Genomic DNA, 16,915 nt, shown 5'->3' on the forward strand with positions numbered 1-16,915 from the left:
CTGGAATCCACGCACGGAGCAGGGGAAACACACGAAACCAAGCCCTCCGAAGGTGTCAGGCATCTACAAACAGAGCATGAAGCTGCTGGGCATCTGGGATGCTTCAAGGAAGCCAAGGAGGCTGCCCCATGAGCACAGCGCCGTGCCCGCTGCCGGCTGGCGGCAGGCCTACATCGTGCTGAGGCCATTTCTGCACTAATCCCGGTTGGTGTTCACAGGACGTCTAGAATCTGTGACTTCATGGTCTTTGCCAACTTTGAAAAACTCCCAGCTGCCGCCTCTGACACGTCCCTCGGGCCCCAGTCCCACGGGTGAGGCTCCTTCCGACCCATGTGGCCGTTATGCTCCTTCTGTGTTTTCCATCCTTTCCTCTCCCTCCTTCACTCTGGATACTTCCTTCAGCCTGCCTTGCAGTTACTAATTCTCTTTTATGCTGAATCTAATCTGCTGTCTGAACTCGTCTTTGAGTTCTTAATTTCATTTATTATATTTCTCAGGTCTAGAACTTCCGTTTGATTATCCTAACAGATTCACATTATCTGGTGAAAGTCTCCGCTTTTCACCTTTTTTCTGCATCTTCTCCCTACTTCTTGGACATCTAGATCATAGCTTTTTAAATCCCTTGTCTGGTAACATCAGCGTCTCCACCCCGTGGCCTCTTTCTACTGCTCTTTTCCTCATGGTTTTGGTCGTATGGTCCTGTCTCTTGCTGTGCCTGACGCACTCCTTTGAATGAACACGAAAATCACAGGGTCTCGGCTAACGGCATTTTCCTCCAGAGAGGGTCCCCCCCCGCCTCTGCTCGGCAGGCAGAGAAGGGGCAGGCGGCTGAACTGACCACAGGGTGTCTGCACGTCTGGCCGGCAGCTGTCCACCTGCCCCTGAGCGCGTGGCCTGCGTGCTGCGCCGGAGGGTCCGGTGAGCCCTGCCTGCTCGGTCCCTCAGGACGCCACAAAGGCCGTCCTGCCATGAGGAAGACATCTGCCGGGTTGCCCTCCTCCCATCCCACAGTTCAGGGCTTGGCCAAGGTTTTGAGGGGGGACCAGCAGAGCTTTGCTCTGGTCTCTGACCCTCCTTTCTTACAGAGCTGGCCGACCCTGGGCCCTCCACTTTCCTCCCCAGACCTGTGAGACCACGGGGGCTCTGCTGGTTTGCCTGCTCTCCAGGGCTGCACTGCCCCTTTCCCTGGACCCTCGCTCAAGCCCCTGTCCAAACTGGCAGACACCTTGAGGGAAGGAGGGCAGCAGCATTCTGGCTCACCCGGCCTGTGGTTCACCTCCTCTGGGATTTGTCACAAGGGCTTTTCCTCAGCAGCTCTTAAACTCCAAGTACACTTTAAACTTCAGTCTTCCTTGGCAGGAGGGCTGTCTGCCACAGGCTACTCCCTCACGCAGAGAATGGATAATCTACTGAGATCTCTCTGAAGCCTACTTCTGTTCTGCAGTGTATCCGCAACGTCCTCCTATTAGTCTCATGTGGATATTCGTTAAGGATGTTTTCAACTTAACACAAAGTGTGGACAAACAAGCGAAAGTGAAAAGGGTCAATCTTGGTTAAAATGGACCCGTTAATCATGGTGTTTTTGCATCACTGTTTAAGTCCATTCCTTACCCCTCCAGTTGTCATATAGGCAGTATTTTTCCATCTTGGTCATGCTGGAGGTTCGATGCCCTAAGCCCACCACATTCCCTGAATCTCCCAGGGACGGATCAGAACGGGGGCAGTTATGCCAGCACCTCTGTTCTTGGCACCGAGCCAGCACCCGCTTCTTCCTGACCCTCAGGGCTGCTGTCTGTTATGCTCCACACAAAGGTGAGGGATTATCACCTGTCAGAATAAATCCCAGGATAGACTTCCGCTCCTGTATCAGTACAAATAGTGGTCAAATACGCTTACTGAAAAATCTCAAATCACAAAGCCACACACTGGGGAGCAAATCAACGTGTGTCCGAAAGAGAGAGAGCTGTGCTTCCTTCACTTCTCTACTAGCTGATGAAAATGAGCAAGAGTCCATCAAAACCTCCAACCTGGATTTATCTTTTCTTTAGACATATAGCTGAGAATAGCAACATATTCTGAAATTGGATTTTAGAGAAATGAGGATGATGAGACCAACCTCGTTTGGACCCACACCTCTAATGGGCTGGCTGTTTCCCCTGGTGAGCCTAGAGCAGGGGGCCAGCCCAGATCTTTGGTGGGATGAATTTAAATATTTGGAGTTTTGCCTCAAAACTAACGACTTATTTTGAATACTGAATACTTTAAATGTTTTGTATTTTAAACATTTAAATATTTTACATTTGCTTATTTTTCCAAATAAGTAGATGCCATTATTCAAAAGAACAACAGGAAAAAACATACCATCATAAAAATAAATTTCTTGTGTTGACTTCAAAAAGTTCAGGATACCATCTGCCTTTTCATTGGTACTTTTAACGTCTTCCTCCCCGGCGTCTGTGGCTCCTTCCTCCTCGGCCTCTGGGACCCCTCCCTCCCTGTCTGCGACGTCCTCTCCATCACTCACTCTCACGTCGTCCTGCTCACTGCTGGTCTCCTCAGGCTGGTACATGAAGTTGACGCCAGAGACTCCTGTTAGTAAGCCAGCTGCTTTCTTCCTCTTAATTTGCTGTTTCTTTTTCAGTTTCCTTTTTTTATTTTTGCTTATTGTGGGGCCATCTGTGTGCCGTGGCTGCAATTTTTCTTGCAAAATACTCTGCTGTTTCTCTAATTCTGCTTGTTCTACAGGAACGTTATTGGGATTTTTAAATTTTTTCTTTGAATTATGCTTTCTAATTCTTCTTCTCTTTGGTTGAGCATGAAGATCCTGATCTATAAAAACAGAAATTCAAATATAACAATTTTCTGTAAAATGGAACCATAACAACTTACTAGGCTAAATAAATTTTCCATTAGGATCTTATAATTTTAGCAGAAAAGGAATTTAAAATATTTACTTCAGTGATTCTTAACTTTATACCAACAAAGTACACTGTTAAGGATGCTGGGATTTACCATGAAGTAAATAATAACCTACTTGTTCTTCCAAAAAAGGTGTATGTATGTGTACGCGTCTGTGTGTGTGTATGTGTATTTATTCAACATTGTTACAATCATGACATACGGTATGATTTTAAGGATCTAAGAGTTGTTGCAGTTTTATCGAGAGTAAAATTTCATGCCTATGGTCTTGGGGAGAGAAACATGAATTCTTATGCTTTTTAAAATGTACTTTAGCACCTTCTAAAGAGTTACTTGTGTGTGAGGATGAGAAGCAAACAGTGACGACCTGCCCATCTGAATCAGCAATGGGTCCCATATGAATGAAGATGAAGCCTGGGCTCTCGGCAGGTAAGTGACATGGTCGAGATGTGGCAGTCACTGCCACGCAACAGACAAGGTCTGGGGTGGACGTGTGGTGGGAAGGCCTGCAGTGGACGTGGAGCCTGAGAGGAACGACCCCCACGCCAATCCTGCCCCGTCCACCGCATCCCCGCACCCTCGTGGCAGTGTGTGCCCGGCACATGCTCAGCACACGCCCGGTGCATGCCCAGCACACCCGCTGCTGCCCACACGCGCCCACCTGCTCCGTCCCAGCCAACCAAGCACGGCGGTGCTGCCATCAACGCTCAGACGCTTCTTCTCAACAACCCTCACTTCTCACAGGTTCTCCCTAGGCCCATCACAGGTTATGGTGGGAAATCAAACACCATGCGTGAGACTTCTGAGACACTGTGCGTCACGACGTGGAATGAAGATCCCTCTCCCTGTAATTCACACTCTGAGGCTTTGATCTGCCGCTGACGTCAGACAGAAGATGCCGTGTGGTCCTTGCGCTGCGGCTCCTGTGACGAGGGGCCTGAGACTCAGAACCCGCTGGTCACACTCTCCAATCTGTGGAGGTGGTTTCTTCTCTTGTTCTGGGCTCTGAGTCTGTTAATGCAGCCAAACTCCCACCTGCGCATTTAAACAAGCGTCCACCCGCCCCCCCCCACCCCGGCCTGTGTGACACGGAAGGCCCCCTCCCCTGCAGCTTCGTGTCATCACCAAACCAGACACTGCCTCTGGATACAGGGAGAGTCCTCCCCTGACTCTGGAATGAGAGTCCTCAGTTTTCTCTTGATACACGTGACAACCAGGAGACCTGGTGCTGCCTGCAACTTGGCATGAAGCCCAAATTACTCCTCATAAAATCATGATGTGACACTGTCATACAGTCCCATACTTGGTACATTTTCTCTCTCTTCTCAATCACCAGTGGATGACTGAACACAGCATTTTCCTATTTCATTTGAAAGTTGATATTAACTGATTTTAGAGACCTGCTTAGTTTCGCTGACAGACACCTGATTCATGAGTATCTCTGAATAGCTGGCCCTTGAGCTGGTCTTGTCAAATATTAATGTTTGAAAAATGACCACTGCTTATGGAATTTAAAAAATTTTCGAGATTCAGTTAAAAAAAGAAAAAATTACATTTCTCCTCATTGGGGTCTATTCTTGCCTTTATTGATTTGGAAAAAAGTCATCCATAGGATGCTTTATCACGTCACAGTAAAGCCATCTGGGGACCAGCGTGCAGTCATCTGGGGGCATCCTTTCTGTCCACCAAGAGTGGCATCCGGAGAGCTGCTCTCATTTATTCTCCGATATCTCCATTCTCCAGGCCCTTCCAGCCGAGCCAATTACTGACGTCATCCTCCGGTTCATTTCTCTCTGCAGGTGGTGAGAGCACAGCGTGAACGCTGCCCTGTGAGGATGATTATGCTCTCAGCCTGCTACTCTAAAAGACTGTAAAACAGGAATTTGAGAAGGGGGAGGTGGCAAAAAAGGGTGTAAAACATACGAGTATCATACTTTTTCATATAAGTGTGTGCGCGTACTTCTTAAGAGGAAAACTTAATACACACTGAGATACTGAAGGTCCAGATGCCAGACCTGTGGGGTTAACTGTGGTTTCTGGGTGCTGTGACTGTAGGTTGTTTTTTTTCATTGTACTTTTCTGATTTCCAACTGTAGGACTTTGAGTAGATACTGCTTTCATAATAAGGAAAAATTATTATTTTAAACTTGATGAAATTATGACAACTCAAAACATGGGATGTCACTAAATTCTACTTAAAGGTGAATTTATAATCTTAAATATGTCAGGAAAGAAAAAAGGCTAAAAATCAATGATATAAGAAAGAAGCTGGAAAAACAACAGCAACTTATACCTGAGGAAAGCAGAAGGAAAGAAATAACAATCAGAGGAGCACAAAATAAAGGAAGAGAAAAGAAAACCCAACAGAGAGAGAGCAACCAGCACTGACACTGTGAAGAAAGAAAACAGACGAACAGTGCAAGACTGGACGGGATGAGCAGAGGACACATAAACGCCAGCGTGGGGTGAAGGCGTGTGTTAACATACACCCTGTAGGCGCGAAAGGACCCATAAGATGGCTCTGTGAACAACTCTATGCAAATAAATTACATAGTTTGTATGAAATGGAGAATTCTGAGAAAAGTACAACATACCAAACTGGACACATGAAGAAACGGAAAATCTTAATAGTCCTATATCTATTAAAAAATGGAATCTTTAGTTAAAAATAATCCCACAGAAGAACTTCAGGCCTAGGCAGATTCACCTGACTTCTAAGGAACATTGAAGGAAGAAACAAACGCCCAACATACAAAACATTTCTGGAGAACAGAGACAGTGACAGTGGCCACACGCTCTGCGAGGACAACACAGTGCTCATTTCAAAACCTGCTGAGGACACTGAAAGACGGGAAAGTTGCAGGCCAACCCCTCTCGTAATCATCAATACAAAACTTCTAAACAAAATGTTAACCGTCTGATTGTAGTGATATAAAGTACTCAATCAATATTAACACCAACAGATCATGAAAACGTGTAGCAAACTAGAAATAGAAGGGAAATGCGAAATGCGATAGAGGGTGAGAAAATCCCGCAGGGACACTGCACGTGAAGCCCTCACCCTGCTGCTTCCCTGCCGGAGGCCCTGGCGGTGCAACAAGAGGAGGGAAAGTGTCAGACCTCGTGGGGACGCCAGCTACAGCTGGCACCACTGTGAGTCCAGAAGGTCCCCAGGCCCTACAGACAGGCTGCCTGGGAGCCTGCAGACGCAGAAGCAGGACATGAGTGCGGCAAGGAGGACGCTCACCCGCACGGCAACCAGGGTCGCAAGGTAACGCCGGCGAGCGCCGACCCTGGCAGAGAGCACCAACCGCAGGGACCCCACTGGGAACTGGAACCGCAGCCCCAGAGCAGCAGGGAGCCTCACTGTCCCTGGGTCTCCCCGTAACGAGGGCTCCGCAGAGGCCGAGGCAGGGGCGCCCATGCTGCCCTGGGGTCAGCAGACGTGGCACCCGAGTCTCCACCTCAGCTCATGCCCCTGCGTCACTCCCAGGGCTCACGGCCCCAGAGGTGGGGGAGTCCTTCTGCTTCTGGACAGCACGGTACCATCCAGGACGCTCACCACGGGCTCGTGCAGGAGCAGCGGGCAGGAGGCAATGGCTGGGGATACCCGGCTCCCGGGGCCAGAGGTCACACGGCCACCCTGCTCTTTCCGCGTCTTGTTCATGGTAACGGACAGGACTAATTACTTGACCTGAAGAAATACTCATCACTCAATGCCCTTTCGACGCTACGTATTTGTTGCTTGAGTCTCTCGTTTTCTCACAGATGAGGGACAGCAGTCACTGCAGGAGGACTTTACCACCCTAATCGCGTGGCAGCCGACATGGGCTCACATCTGCCTCGGCAGCCGGTGCTTAGAGGCCTTTTCCCCAAAGGAGATGTCTTCGTGTCTGTTTCCTAAGTACAACATCTTGATGCGACTTAGTGTGGAGAATATCCAGTTAACTCACACAGACATGGTTCAACATTTCTTTTGAAAAACAGTACTGCATGTTAATACCTAGATATGATATGTAGGCATTACAATCGATACAAAGATCTGTTTATTTTCTTCTTTTAACATTTCCAGCATAACCTATAGACCACTGGGCAATGGCTACACATAATTGAACATAATTTCTTTTTTTAACATCTTTATGGGAGTATAATTGCTTTACAATGTTGTGTTAGTTTCTGTTGTATAACAAAGTGAATCAGCTATACGTATACATATATCCCCATATCTCCTCCCTCTTGCGTCTCCCTCCCACCCTCCCTATCCCACCCCTCTAGGTGGTCACAAAGCACTGAGCTGATCTCCCTGTGCTATGTGGCTGCTTCCCACAAGCTATCTATTTTACATTTGGTAGTATATATATATGTCAGTGCCACTCTGTCACTTCTTCCCAGCTTACACTTCCCCCTCCCTGTGTCCTCAAGTCCATTCTCTACATCTGAGCCTTTATTCCTGTCCTTCCCCTAGGTTCATCAGAACCATTTTTTTTTTAGATTCCACATATATGTGTTAGCATATGGTATTTATTTTTCTCTTTCTGACTTGCTTCACTCTGTATGACAGACTCTAGGTCCATCCACCTCACTACAAATAACTCAATTTCGTTTCTTTTTATGGCTGAGTAATAATCCATTGTATATATGTGCCACATCTTCTTTATCCATTCATCTGTCGATGGACACTTAGATTGCTTCCATGTCCTGGCTATTGTAAACAGAGCTGCAATGAACATTGTGGTACATGACTCTTTTTGAATTATGGTTTTCTCTGGGTATGTGCCCAGGAGTGGGATTGCTGGGTCGTATGGTAGTTCTATTTTTAGTTTTTTAAGGAACCTCCATACTGTTCTCCATAGTGGCTGTATCAATTTACATTCCCACCAACAGTGCAAGAGGCTTCCCTTTTCTCCACACCCTCTCCAGCATTTATTGTTTGTAGATTTTTTGATGATGGCTATTCTGACCGGTGTGAGGTGATACCTCATTGTAGTTTTGATTTGCATTTCTCTAATGATTAGTGATGTTGAGCATCTTTTCATGTGTTTGTCGGCAATCTGTATATCTTCTTTGGAGAAATGCCTATTTAGGTCTTCTGCCCATTTTTGGATTGGGTTGTTTGTTTTTTGATATTGAGCTGCATAAGCTGCTTGTATATTTTGGAGATTAATCCTTTGTCAGTTGCTTTTAAAAAGAATAGAACGTAGCTGTTTGGCTGGGTTACATGCAGAACTCCGAGTAATGTAACATAATTTATAAAGATATGGAAAAATGATAAATTTGACCCTTTATAATATTTTCCACCCCAAACATACCAGACCTTTTCATGATTCTTTATTCTCTGTCTAAAATTAAATCGTTCCTCTTGTTTATGAGCCAACCTTTTCTTACCAGTTCAAATCTCAAGTGCTTTATAAGACTTCCCAAGGTTAGCTTCTCCATCCGCTGTGTTCCTACGGCGCTTGGTCTCTATCGCTAATAACACTTAGTACTGAATGACAAAGTCTGTTATTGACTTTATTCCACTCCCTAACCTCTAAGCTCTACAGCAGTAAGGGTTGTGTTATCGTCACGGTTGTTCCTTCAATGTCTGACGCACAAGGTTCTAACAAATAGCTCATTATCTCAGATCCAGCCACGGTGCAGAAAGAGACGGTGCAATCAGGGGACAGAACCCATGTGCTCTGAAAGTCAAGAGCAAAAGCTGCTTATTTATCGTTTCCATAAATATGAACCAACTATCTTTTGGAGACTGAAGTATGGCTACACGTGGTCTGTTTAAATCTGCTGATGATCAGAGTTACTCCTTGGTATCCATACAAACAGAAAGGACTCTCACAGTCAGGCTTTCTCTCTCCCAGTCAGATAGATTACGGTGAACTTAGGAAGCCTGGGTCTCCTGACTTTTTACTAACAGGGAGTTCCTTGGGCTGTCAATGAGTTAATCCAAGTCTCACACGCAGCCAATGGCTTCTACGGCCCAGGACAAAGCAGGGAGCAGGGTGTAAGGTCACCTTCACAAGGTCAGCCTCTGGACACACAGGAGATCCATCACCCTGGCTCTACCATGACCAATTGGTACTTCACACCGGATGCTTTTGTTGAAAGTACTTTCCTGTTTGGCTCTGATTACCTTGAGATTAAGAATCTGACTGGCTGTGAAAATGCAATGGAATTTACATTCAGAATTCACAAGATTCTTATGCTACCTCATTATTTTAGGATATAGATGGTGTCAAATCCTAAAAGTCATTGCCAAGACTGATGTCAAGGAGCTTACCACTTATGTTTTCTTCTAGGAGTTTCATGGTTTCAGCTCTTACATTCAGGTCTTAAATTTACTTTGAGTTAGTTTTTGTGTAAGGTGTGAGACAGGGGTCTAGTTTCATTCTTTTGCATGTGGCTGTCCAGTTTTCCCAACACCATTTATTGAAGAGATTGTCCTTTCCCCATTGCACAGTCTTGGCTCCTTTGTTGTAAATTAATTGACCATATATGTGTGGGTTTATTTCTGGGCTCTCTATTCTGTTCCATTGATCTATGTGTGTGTTTTTATGCCAATATCACACTGTTTTGATTACTGCAGCTTTGTAATATAGTTTGAGGTCAGAAAGCATGTTACCTCTAGCTTTGTTCTTCTTTCTCAAGATTGCTTTGGCTATTCAGGGTCTTTTGTGGTTCCATACAAATTTTAAGATTATTTGTTCCATTTCTGTGAGAAATTCCCTCTGAATTTTGATAGGGATTGCACTGAATCTGTAGATTGCTTTGGGTAGTACGGACATTTTAACAATATTAATTCTTCTAATCCACGAGCATGAAATATCTTTCCATTTACTTACATTTGTCGTTGTCAATTTCCTTCATCAATGTCTTATAGTTTTCATGTATAGACCTTTCATCTCCATTAAATTTATTCCTACCTAGGAATTTTATTCTTTTTGATGCAATTGTAAATTGGGCTGTTTTCCTAATTTCTGATAGTTCATTGTTAGTGTAAAGAAATGAAACTGATCTTCGTAAACTGATTTTGTACCCTGCAACTTGACTGAATTCATTTGTTCATTCTAACAGTTTTTTTTTTTTTTTGGTGGAGTCTTTAGGGTTTTTTTATATATAAAACCATGTCATCTGCAAATAGAGTCAGTTTTACTTCTTCCTTCCTGATTTAGAGGCCTTTATTTCTTTTTCTTGCCTAATTGCTCTGGCTAGGACTTCCAATACTACGCTGAATAAAGTGCCAAGAGTGGACATCTTCAACTTAAATAATTTCCCACCTTCTTTTCTCAGTATCTCTTTGGAATGTCTATTAGTTGAGGACATATTAATCAATAAATTTTATTAGTTGAAGAAATATTAATCAATATCCAAAGAAGTATTCATAATCTGTTCTATTATTGTAATGCATTTGCTTACAATAAGCTAAGGTGGTGTACGGGTTTACCAAGATCTAAATATTTCTCTAATCCAAGTTTCTTATGAATATGTGCCAACAATGGTTTGGAAATTAAGTAAATACTTTAAGAAAATAAATGGCAATCCAAACAAATGTGGGTTTTCTTTTTTTATAAAGGCAGGTTAAAGAGCTGTGCACACTCCACTGGTAAATTATTTCAAAATCAATATTCTGACCCACATAGTCCTTGGTCAATCATACATCTAAAGCTATGCTAGCTCACTCCACTGTGACTGAGAGGAATCCAGGGTATCAGGTGTGTGTGCCAATAAGATGCCAAAGAAACAAAAACATGAGCATACAAAATAGTTCTAGTCTTCTAGAAACAATCTAGGCCTTTTTAGGTGCTCTAAGAATGCATGAACTCTTTTCTGTGTCTAGCCTTTTATGGCACCTTGTTGACAGTGCCTGGCAGAGGTAGCTGGTCTAAGTGAGGGTTCTCGACTCACCGAGAGAAAAGAGTGGTTCAGAATGACACCACCTCTACTGTCCCTCAGATGCCCCCAAGTAACCTGTGAGAAAGGAAAGGCTTTCACACAATTGCATGTCTTAAGTCTCATTTCAATAAATCACCGGGACAAGAATGAAAGCCTGCTAACTCTGAGTCTGGCTTTGCTGCCCCTTGAGAGAGTATGATGTGTATGGAACGTGGCCCTGGTCAGAGACTCTCTGCTGAGAGCCTGCCTAGGACTCTACCTTGACTCCGGTGGCCTCTGGTGAAAACTGCACCTTATTAGTCAAATGAGCTAGAGTGCCTGCTGTGCTCTGCACCTGGGAAGCTCAGAGAAATCACGCATCAGCGTTTCTTCAGCCCAGACAGAGCCAGTGAGATCTGAAGATGGATCTGCCTTAGAACTGCGGCCTAAAGCCGTCAAAACTCATTGAAAGGATGGTTGACTCACAACGAAGCCACATTAGAACTGTGCATTTAGCTCATGCTTCCAAAAGCCATGAAGTTAATAACTATTTCAACCAGAGCTTGCTATTAGAATACTAATCATAATAGCGTTCCATCAAAATGACTTGATTTTAATGACTTTGCAGCTTGATCTGAACACAAAAACCATGTCAATACAGTCAACCACTTGTGATTATACGAGTGATTATACGAGGAGAGAGGACTGGTCCTTCTTTGCAGGCTGCTTTTATAAATAATTACGCAACTTGGTTCATCAAATATTGACTGAAGACTTAACACCAGCAGGCGCCGGTGCCTCAGGGAATTAAGAGCTGGCAGTGCTCACGTTTGCACAAGCTTTGCACAAACCCAATCTAATTGGCACAGCAAGCGTGTGGCGTGCTAGTGCAGGATTATTACCCCATCAGGTGGTCAAGGAAACTGAGGCTCAGGGAAGTGAGGAAGACGGCACCCACAGTCAACAGTGGGGCTGCAAACCCAGGGCCCTTCACGCTCACTCTGCCACCTGGCAAGTCGGAGCTCCGTCCCCCAGGGGCTGGAGGTGAGGATGCAAGAGCAAGACAGTTACAGAAATAACCAGATACTGGACGGAAGGCAAAGGGAGGCGGCACTTCTGTGTCGTGGTGGGGGGTGGGGTCAGGGAGGCCAAGAGAGGACGTGCGGAGGGAAGGATCTGGGCAGAGGAGAGGTCCCCACGCTGGAGGGACTGAGCAGCGGGCAGAGGCTAGAAGGAAGCCGGAGCCTTACCCGACCCGATCCCGCCCGGCGGGCTGGAGGGGGGAGCAGATCAGCAAAGGGGGTGACAGCAAGTGTGGCAGGTCTCAGACGGACACAGAGGACATGTGTGAGGTCAGCGAACGGGAGCCCCCGCACCGACCAGCACAGAGCTGGGCCCCAGCAGGACCGACTCGCAAGAATATGAATGGCAGGAGCAGACGGGAACCCCTGGGCTACTTCAGCAGGCAGGGGCAGAGGTCACAGGAGGAGATCAGAGCGACGGGAGGAGCCTGAATGAGCCCTGACAGAGGCAGAGGCGCCAGGCAGAGGGGCTCAGGGTCCCAAACTTACTCCCCCCCCGCCAGTGCCCCGCTGCACCCTCTGATGAGAGCCAGATGGGGGGTCTCACTTCCCGTTATAAACAGCATTGGAGGGGGGAGCTGTAAGCGAGAAAGTCACTGAAGAGGCGAGGCCACGAGGACCCTGAGAGTGAGACACCGCGGTGACGGTGACACGCCGGGGAATTGCGCCACAGACCTTAGCGAAGGAATTAAAACCAAAGGCAAGTCAGATTTCGTAGGAAATCTGGAAAAGGAAGACATCTGCAGAGGAAGATCCAAAACAGATCCCAGCAAGGAAAAACAGGGAAACAGCCCAGACAGCAAGCCGTGGGGAGTGTGTAAGAAAGACACCCGGAGGGACAGGGGCACCTCTCAGTCACTGAAACCACAGATCCAAAAGCAGATGCCAGATTGCTGGCACCCAGCAAGCAATGAACATAACTGTTACAACAACTAAAGTAACGTATAACATCATAGATATGTTATACTCAGTTATAAAAAGGCAGGTATCTTCAATACAGACATAAATTCTGGAAAAGGCACAAAGAGAGGAAGTAGTTCCGGGCGTGTGCGATTATTAAATGCTTCAGGTGTTGAGTGTACTTTGTTGCAGGGAAGAGGAAAGCAGACGACCGGCCGGCAGCGAGGGAAGCGACCAGGCGTCTGACCAGACTTCCCCCGTGTTCTCACACGGAGAACAAGGACATTGGGAAGAGCTGACACACAACTCTGACAGTGCAGCGGGACCAGCCCGCAGTGCACCCCTGGACTGTGGAGCCAGCCAGTGTTCTCAGGTCCAGGGTGGCGCCTGGGTCAGAGCACCCCGAGATGGTGCTGAGTCTCGAGCCCACAGCCCTGGAGGCCCTGGGATGGGGATGGGGACGGGAGGAAGTGACTTCAATGAGTGATTCTGGCCTAACTGTGCCCTCTCGGAGTGGCAGCTGAAGGAGCAAAGGGGAGAGTGTGGAGGAGGCTGGGCGTCCTCACAGGTGGCGCGGGGCTGTGGCAGCAGAAGGAGAAGAAAGCCGTGCATTCCAGACTCTGCCCAGGTGTTCACTTTCTAGGGCGTGGGAGCCCTCCTGGTGGTGACATTTACCAGGGGAACCCCGCACATGCAGGTCGGGGAACTTTGTGGAGGTGGCTCCTGAAACGTGGAGATGACATAATTACAGAGTCTCAGCCCTCATCAAACTTGGCTGTCTGCAAAAAGTTCATAAAGTATGTTATGATAGCCAAAAAAACACACAAACAAACAGTGGTGCCATCATAAAATCCAGAGATCAATACTGGAAAAGGTCACAAAGAAATGTAAATAGTTATATAAGACATTAATAAAGGATCGATTTACAAACGTGGGAATCACTCATTCACGACTAAGAAGCTCTTCTGGAAAAAGAAAAAAGAAACCAGATGGGTCGGGTTTCTCCGACCCAGGTGCAGTCCCCACTCCGCGGGCGCCCCATGACTCCTGGAATGGCCCTTCAGCTCTGCGCGGCTCTGCGATGCCCATGTGGCCCCAGGGAGGGTGCAGATGAGGGCAGGGATCCCCAGCCGTCCTGCTGACAGGGATGGACGCTGCATCTACCCAACCGCCTGCAAAGAGGCATGAGGAAGCCCCATCCAGCCCATGAGCCAGCAGGGCAGCCGCTGAGGAAGGCAGGTCGGGGAAGGCGGGTGAGCAGGAGCCAAGAAGAGAGCCGTGGATGTGGAACGGGGTCCGTCATATGCATGGCTTCTAAGCCATCAGGGAAAAGTCACAGGTAACTGAAGAAAAAGTGCGGGAGTTAAAAAGGAAAATCTATTTTCAAAAAGATGGATCTACACTTTGTTCTAACAAAATATATCTCAGATGCGTCAAACATTTCATATAAAAATATAAAAACAGGAGCCATACAAGGGTGCTTGTGAGTATTATTTGTCCCTCTGGGTGTTGCCATCTTTCTGCTCATTCTACTGGGGTGATCTTTTCTTTTCTTATTGATTTGTAATATCTTGTTATATGGTAAGGAAACTTTCATCTATTGTGGAATGTGCAAATATCATCTCCTATTCTGTCCTTTGCTTCTGAACCTTGTTTATAGTGCCCTTTGCCATAAAGAAAGTTTAAATTTCTTCACAGTCAAACCTGTCATTTTGGCTCTTAGGCTTAGAAAGAATTTCCCTAACGCACAGTTTTCTCACAAGAAAATGTAAGATATATGTTGTCCAAACAATTAGCTAAAATTTAAAAGACTGAAAATGTCCAGGCAATGGAAGAAAGGGAATTTCCTTAAACTGCCTTCAGGAATGAAAATTGGAACAGCTTTCTGAAAGACAGTTTGTTATTATGTCCAAATTTAGAAACACATGTACTCTTACGCTTAATATTTCCACTTCCAAGAGTTTATATTCAGGAGGTAATCAGACTATCGCATGTATGTACCATGTATGTACAATGATGTTCACGTGCAAAGTGCTTATCGAGCACCAGGGGAAGTTCTAGATGTCTTTCAATGCAGGGGAGGGGAGCCTAGTTATAAACAAGTTGCTTTCATAGAATAGATTTCAGCTACTTTCAAAAAATGATATAAATATATCTATATGCACTGAAATGGGAAAAAACCTCCATAATACATTAAGTGTGGAAAGTGGTTTATAATGCAGTACATATAATATGGTACAACTTTTATAAAATCTGCGCATGCATATACAACATGCGCAGGGGAGAGGTTTCAAAAGATGTTTACTTAGGGTCTCAGCCTGGTGGCCTTAGGTGATGTTTTACTTCCTGTGCGTTTTCTGTAATGCTTGACTTTTCTATAGTAAGTGTTTCTGTGGTCAAGAAAAACAAAATATTTTTCTTTAAAAAAAAAAAGATTGGAGTAACAGAGAAGAAGAGGCCCTCTTTCCTAGAGGCTGGCCTGTTTTTTAGTTTATAAAAAAAACTGAGGTTCTTATTTCTGTATAAAATGTGTAAATGTAAAGTTTCTGTGTAGAGGTTCCAGAACTTCACCTGCTGGCAGCGGCCAGCGGCCTTTTCATTATGAAAAAAGGACCTCTGCAAAGCTGCTATGATGGCAGGATGCAAATGCCCGCAGAGGAGGGACGCGCCTTTGGCTGCACAGGGTCCGGCTCCAAGGACAAGTGCCTGCTGATAAGAGATGAGACACTGAAAGCTGGAAAGGGGAGGCAGAGAAGAACAGCTAGCAAGAATACTTAATTAAGGAAAAGAGGAGAAGATGATGGTGTAGAAAGTGGTGGCTGTGAAAAGCAAGTTTCAAACCAGGTAAGTGCACCTGACCTGTCACTCACCAAGATCACCTATGTTCTCAACAATGCGCATGCAAGACACGGGGCAGCGCTGCTGACAGCTCACTGGCAGAGCCAACGCTGAAATGATGAGACCATAGTCACAATTCTGTTTCTAAAGGGACGTGGGTGGCTTATTGCTCTCTGTTGAAAGGCTGAATTCTTGGTTCAGCTATTAAAGGTGAAGGGGCAGAAGGAAGCCCGTGAAAATGGTAAATGAGCCATAGAGATGCAAATGTGAAGGACAAATTTTGTTACAAAATCGATAGACCAGGAGGCTGGCTAAGTACAGACCATTCCTACCGGGAGGGACAGGAAAGCACTGAAGGTCCACAGAGGTTAAAGAGGGGACTTGCTGGAGAAGACCAGACATTCACAAGAGAAACGGAAAGAGTAATTTCAGTTACAGTTAAAACACATCAGTTACTGGAATAAAACAGTTTCACATCAAAAGAAAACCAAAGCCTTAACAGGGAAACGCAGAATTGCACCCAGTTCTCAATGTGGATTCTCAGTCCAGTGTTACGTATGAAGAAGACAAGTTTGTCAACCTGTGAGTCGTTGACGACTCCAGTCCCCACGTGGTGCCGTCACCAGGAGCTCACACAGAGGAGCGTCCGCAGGACCGTCAGTCCTGCACAGGGTCCCGGACAGACCAAGCAGCGCCATGGGCAGGCGGCAGGTGTGAAGACCCCGGTGTGCCTGGGAAGGCGCCCTGCAGACCCAGGTGGAAGCTGCCAACATCAAAATCAGAAGAGATGCCTCATATGAAATGCGAATTTCTTTGTAACTGGAGCACGTGAGACAATGCTTAGAACGACAGTTTAGATTTGCACAGCTGCAGAGTTCACAAAGGACTTTCACAGCCTTTAAAAATGTTACTCCTGGGCTTCCCTGGTGGTGCAGTGGTTAAGAATCTGCCTGCCGATGCAGGGGACGTGGGTTCGAGCCCTGGCCCGGGAAGATCCCACATGCCACGGAGCAACGAAGCCCATGCGCCACAACTACTGAAGCCCGCGCGCGTAGAGCCCGCGCACCACAAAGAAGAGCAGCCCCCGTTCGCCGCAGCTAGAGAAAGCCTGTGTGCAGCAACGAAGACCCAACGTGGCCAAAAATAAATTTAAAAAATATTATGAATTCAAATTTATCCAAAAAAAAAAAAAAAAAGTCACTCCTGCTCTCAGCCCTGTCATGGGAGCCAGGGCAGAGGGGAGGTGGGCAGCCAGGCAGCCGGCGCCCTCCTTCAGCCAGGACCCAGCTCTTGTCACCGTCACCTACAGG

General features: G+C 46.2%; 1 protein-coding gene across 4 annotated transcripts in view; it reads right to left on the bottom strand.

Moving 5' to 3' along the window:
* ERICH1 (glutamate rich 1) overlaps positions 1–16,915 on the bottom strand; it is a 59,401-nt gene that overhangs the window by 17,024 nt on the left and 25,462 nt on the right. For all 4 annotated transcript variants that reach the window (XM_082375336.1, XM_082375335.1, XM_082375337.1 and 1 more), the window contains one exon: positions 2,362–2,829. In XM_082375336.1, coding sequence (XP_082231462.1) covers positions 2,362–2,829 — 468 coding nt within the window. The remainder of the gene's footprint in view (positions 1–2,361; positions 2,830–16,915) is intronic.

The sequence above is a fragment of the Balaenoptera borealis genome (assembly GCF_965194805.1).
Source record: "Balaenoptera borealis genome assembly, chromosome: 21".
NCBI lineage: Eukaryota > Metazoa > Chordata > Mammalia > Artiodactyla > Balaenopteridae > Balaenoptera > Balaenoptera borealis.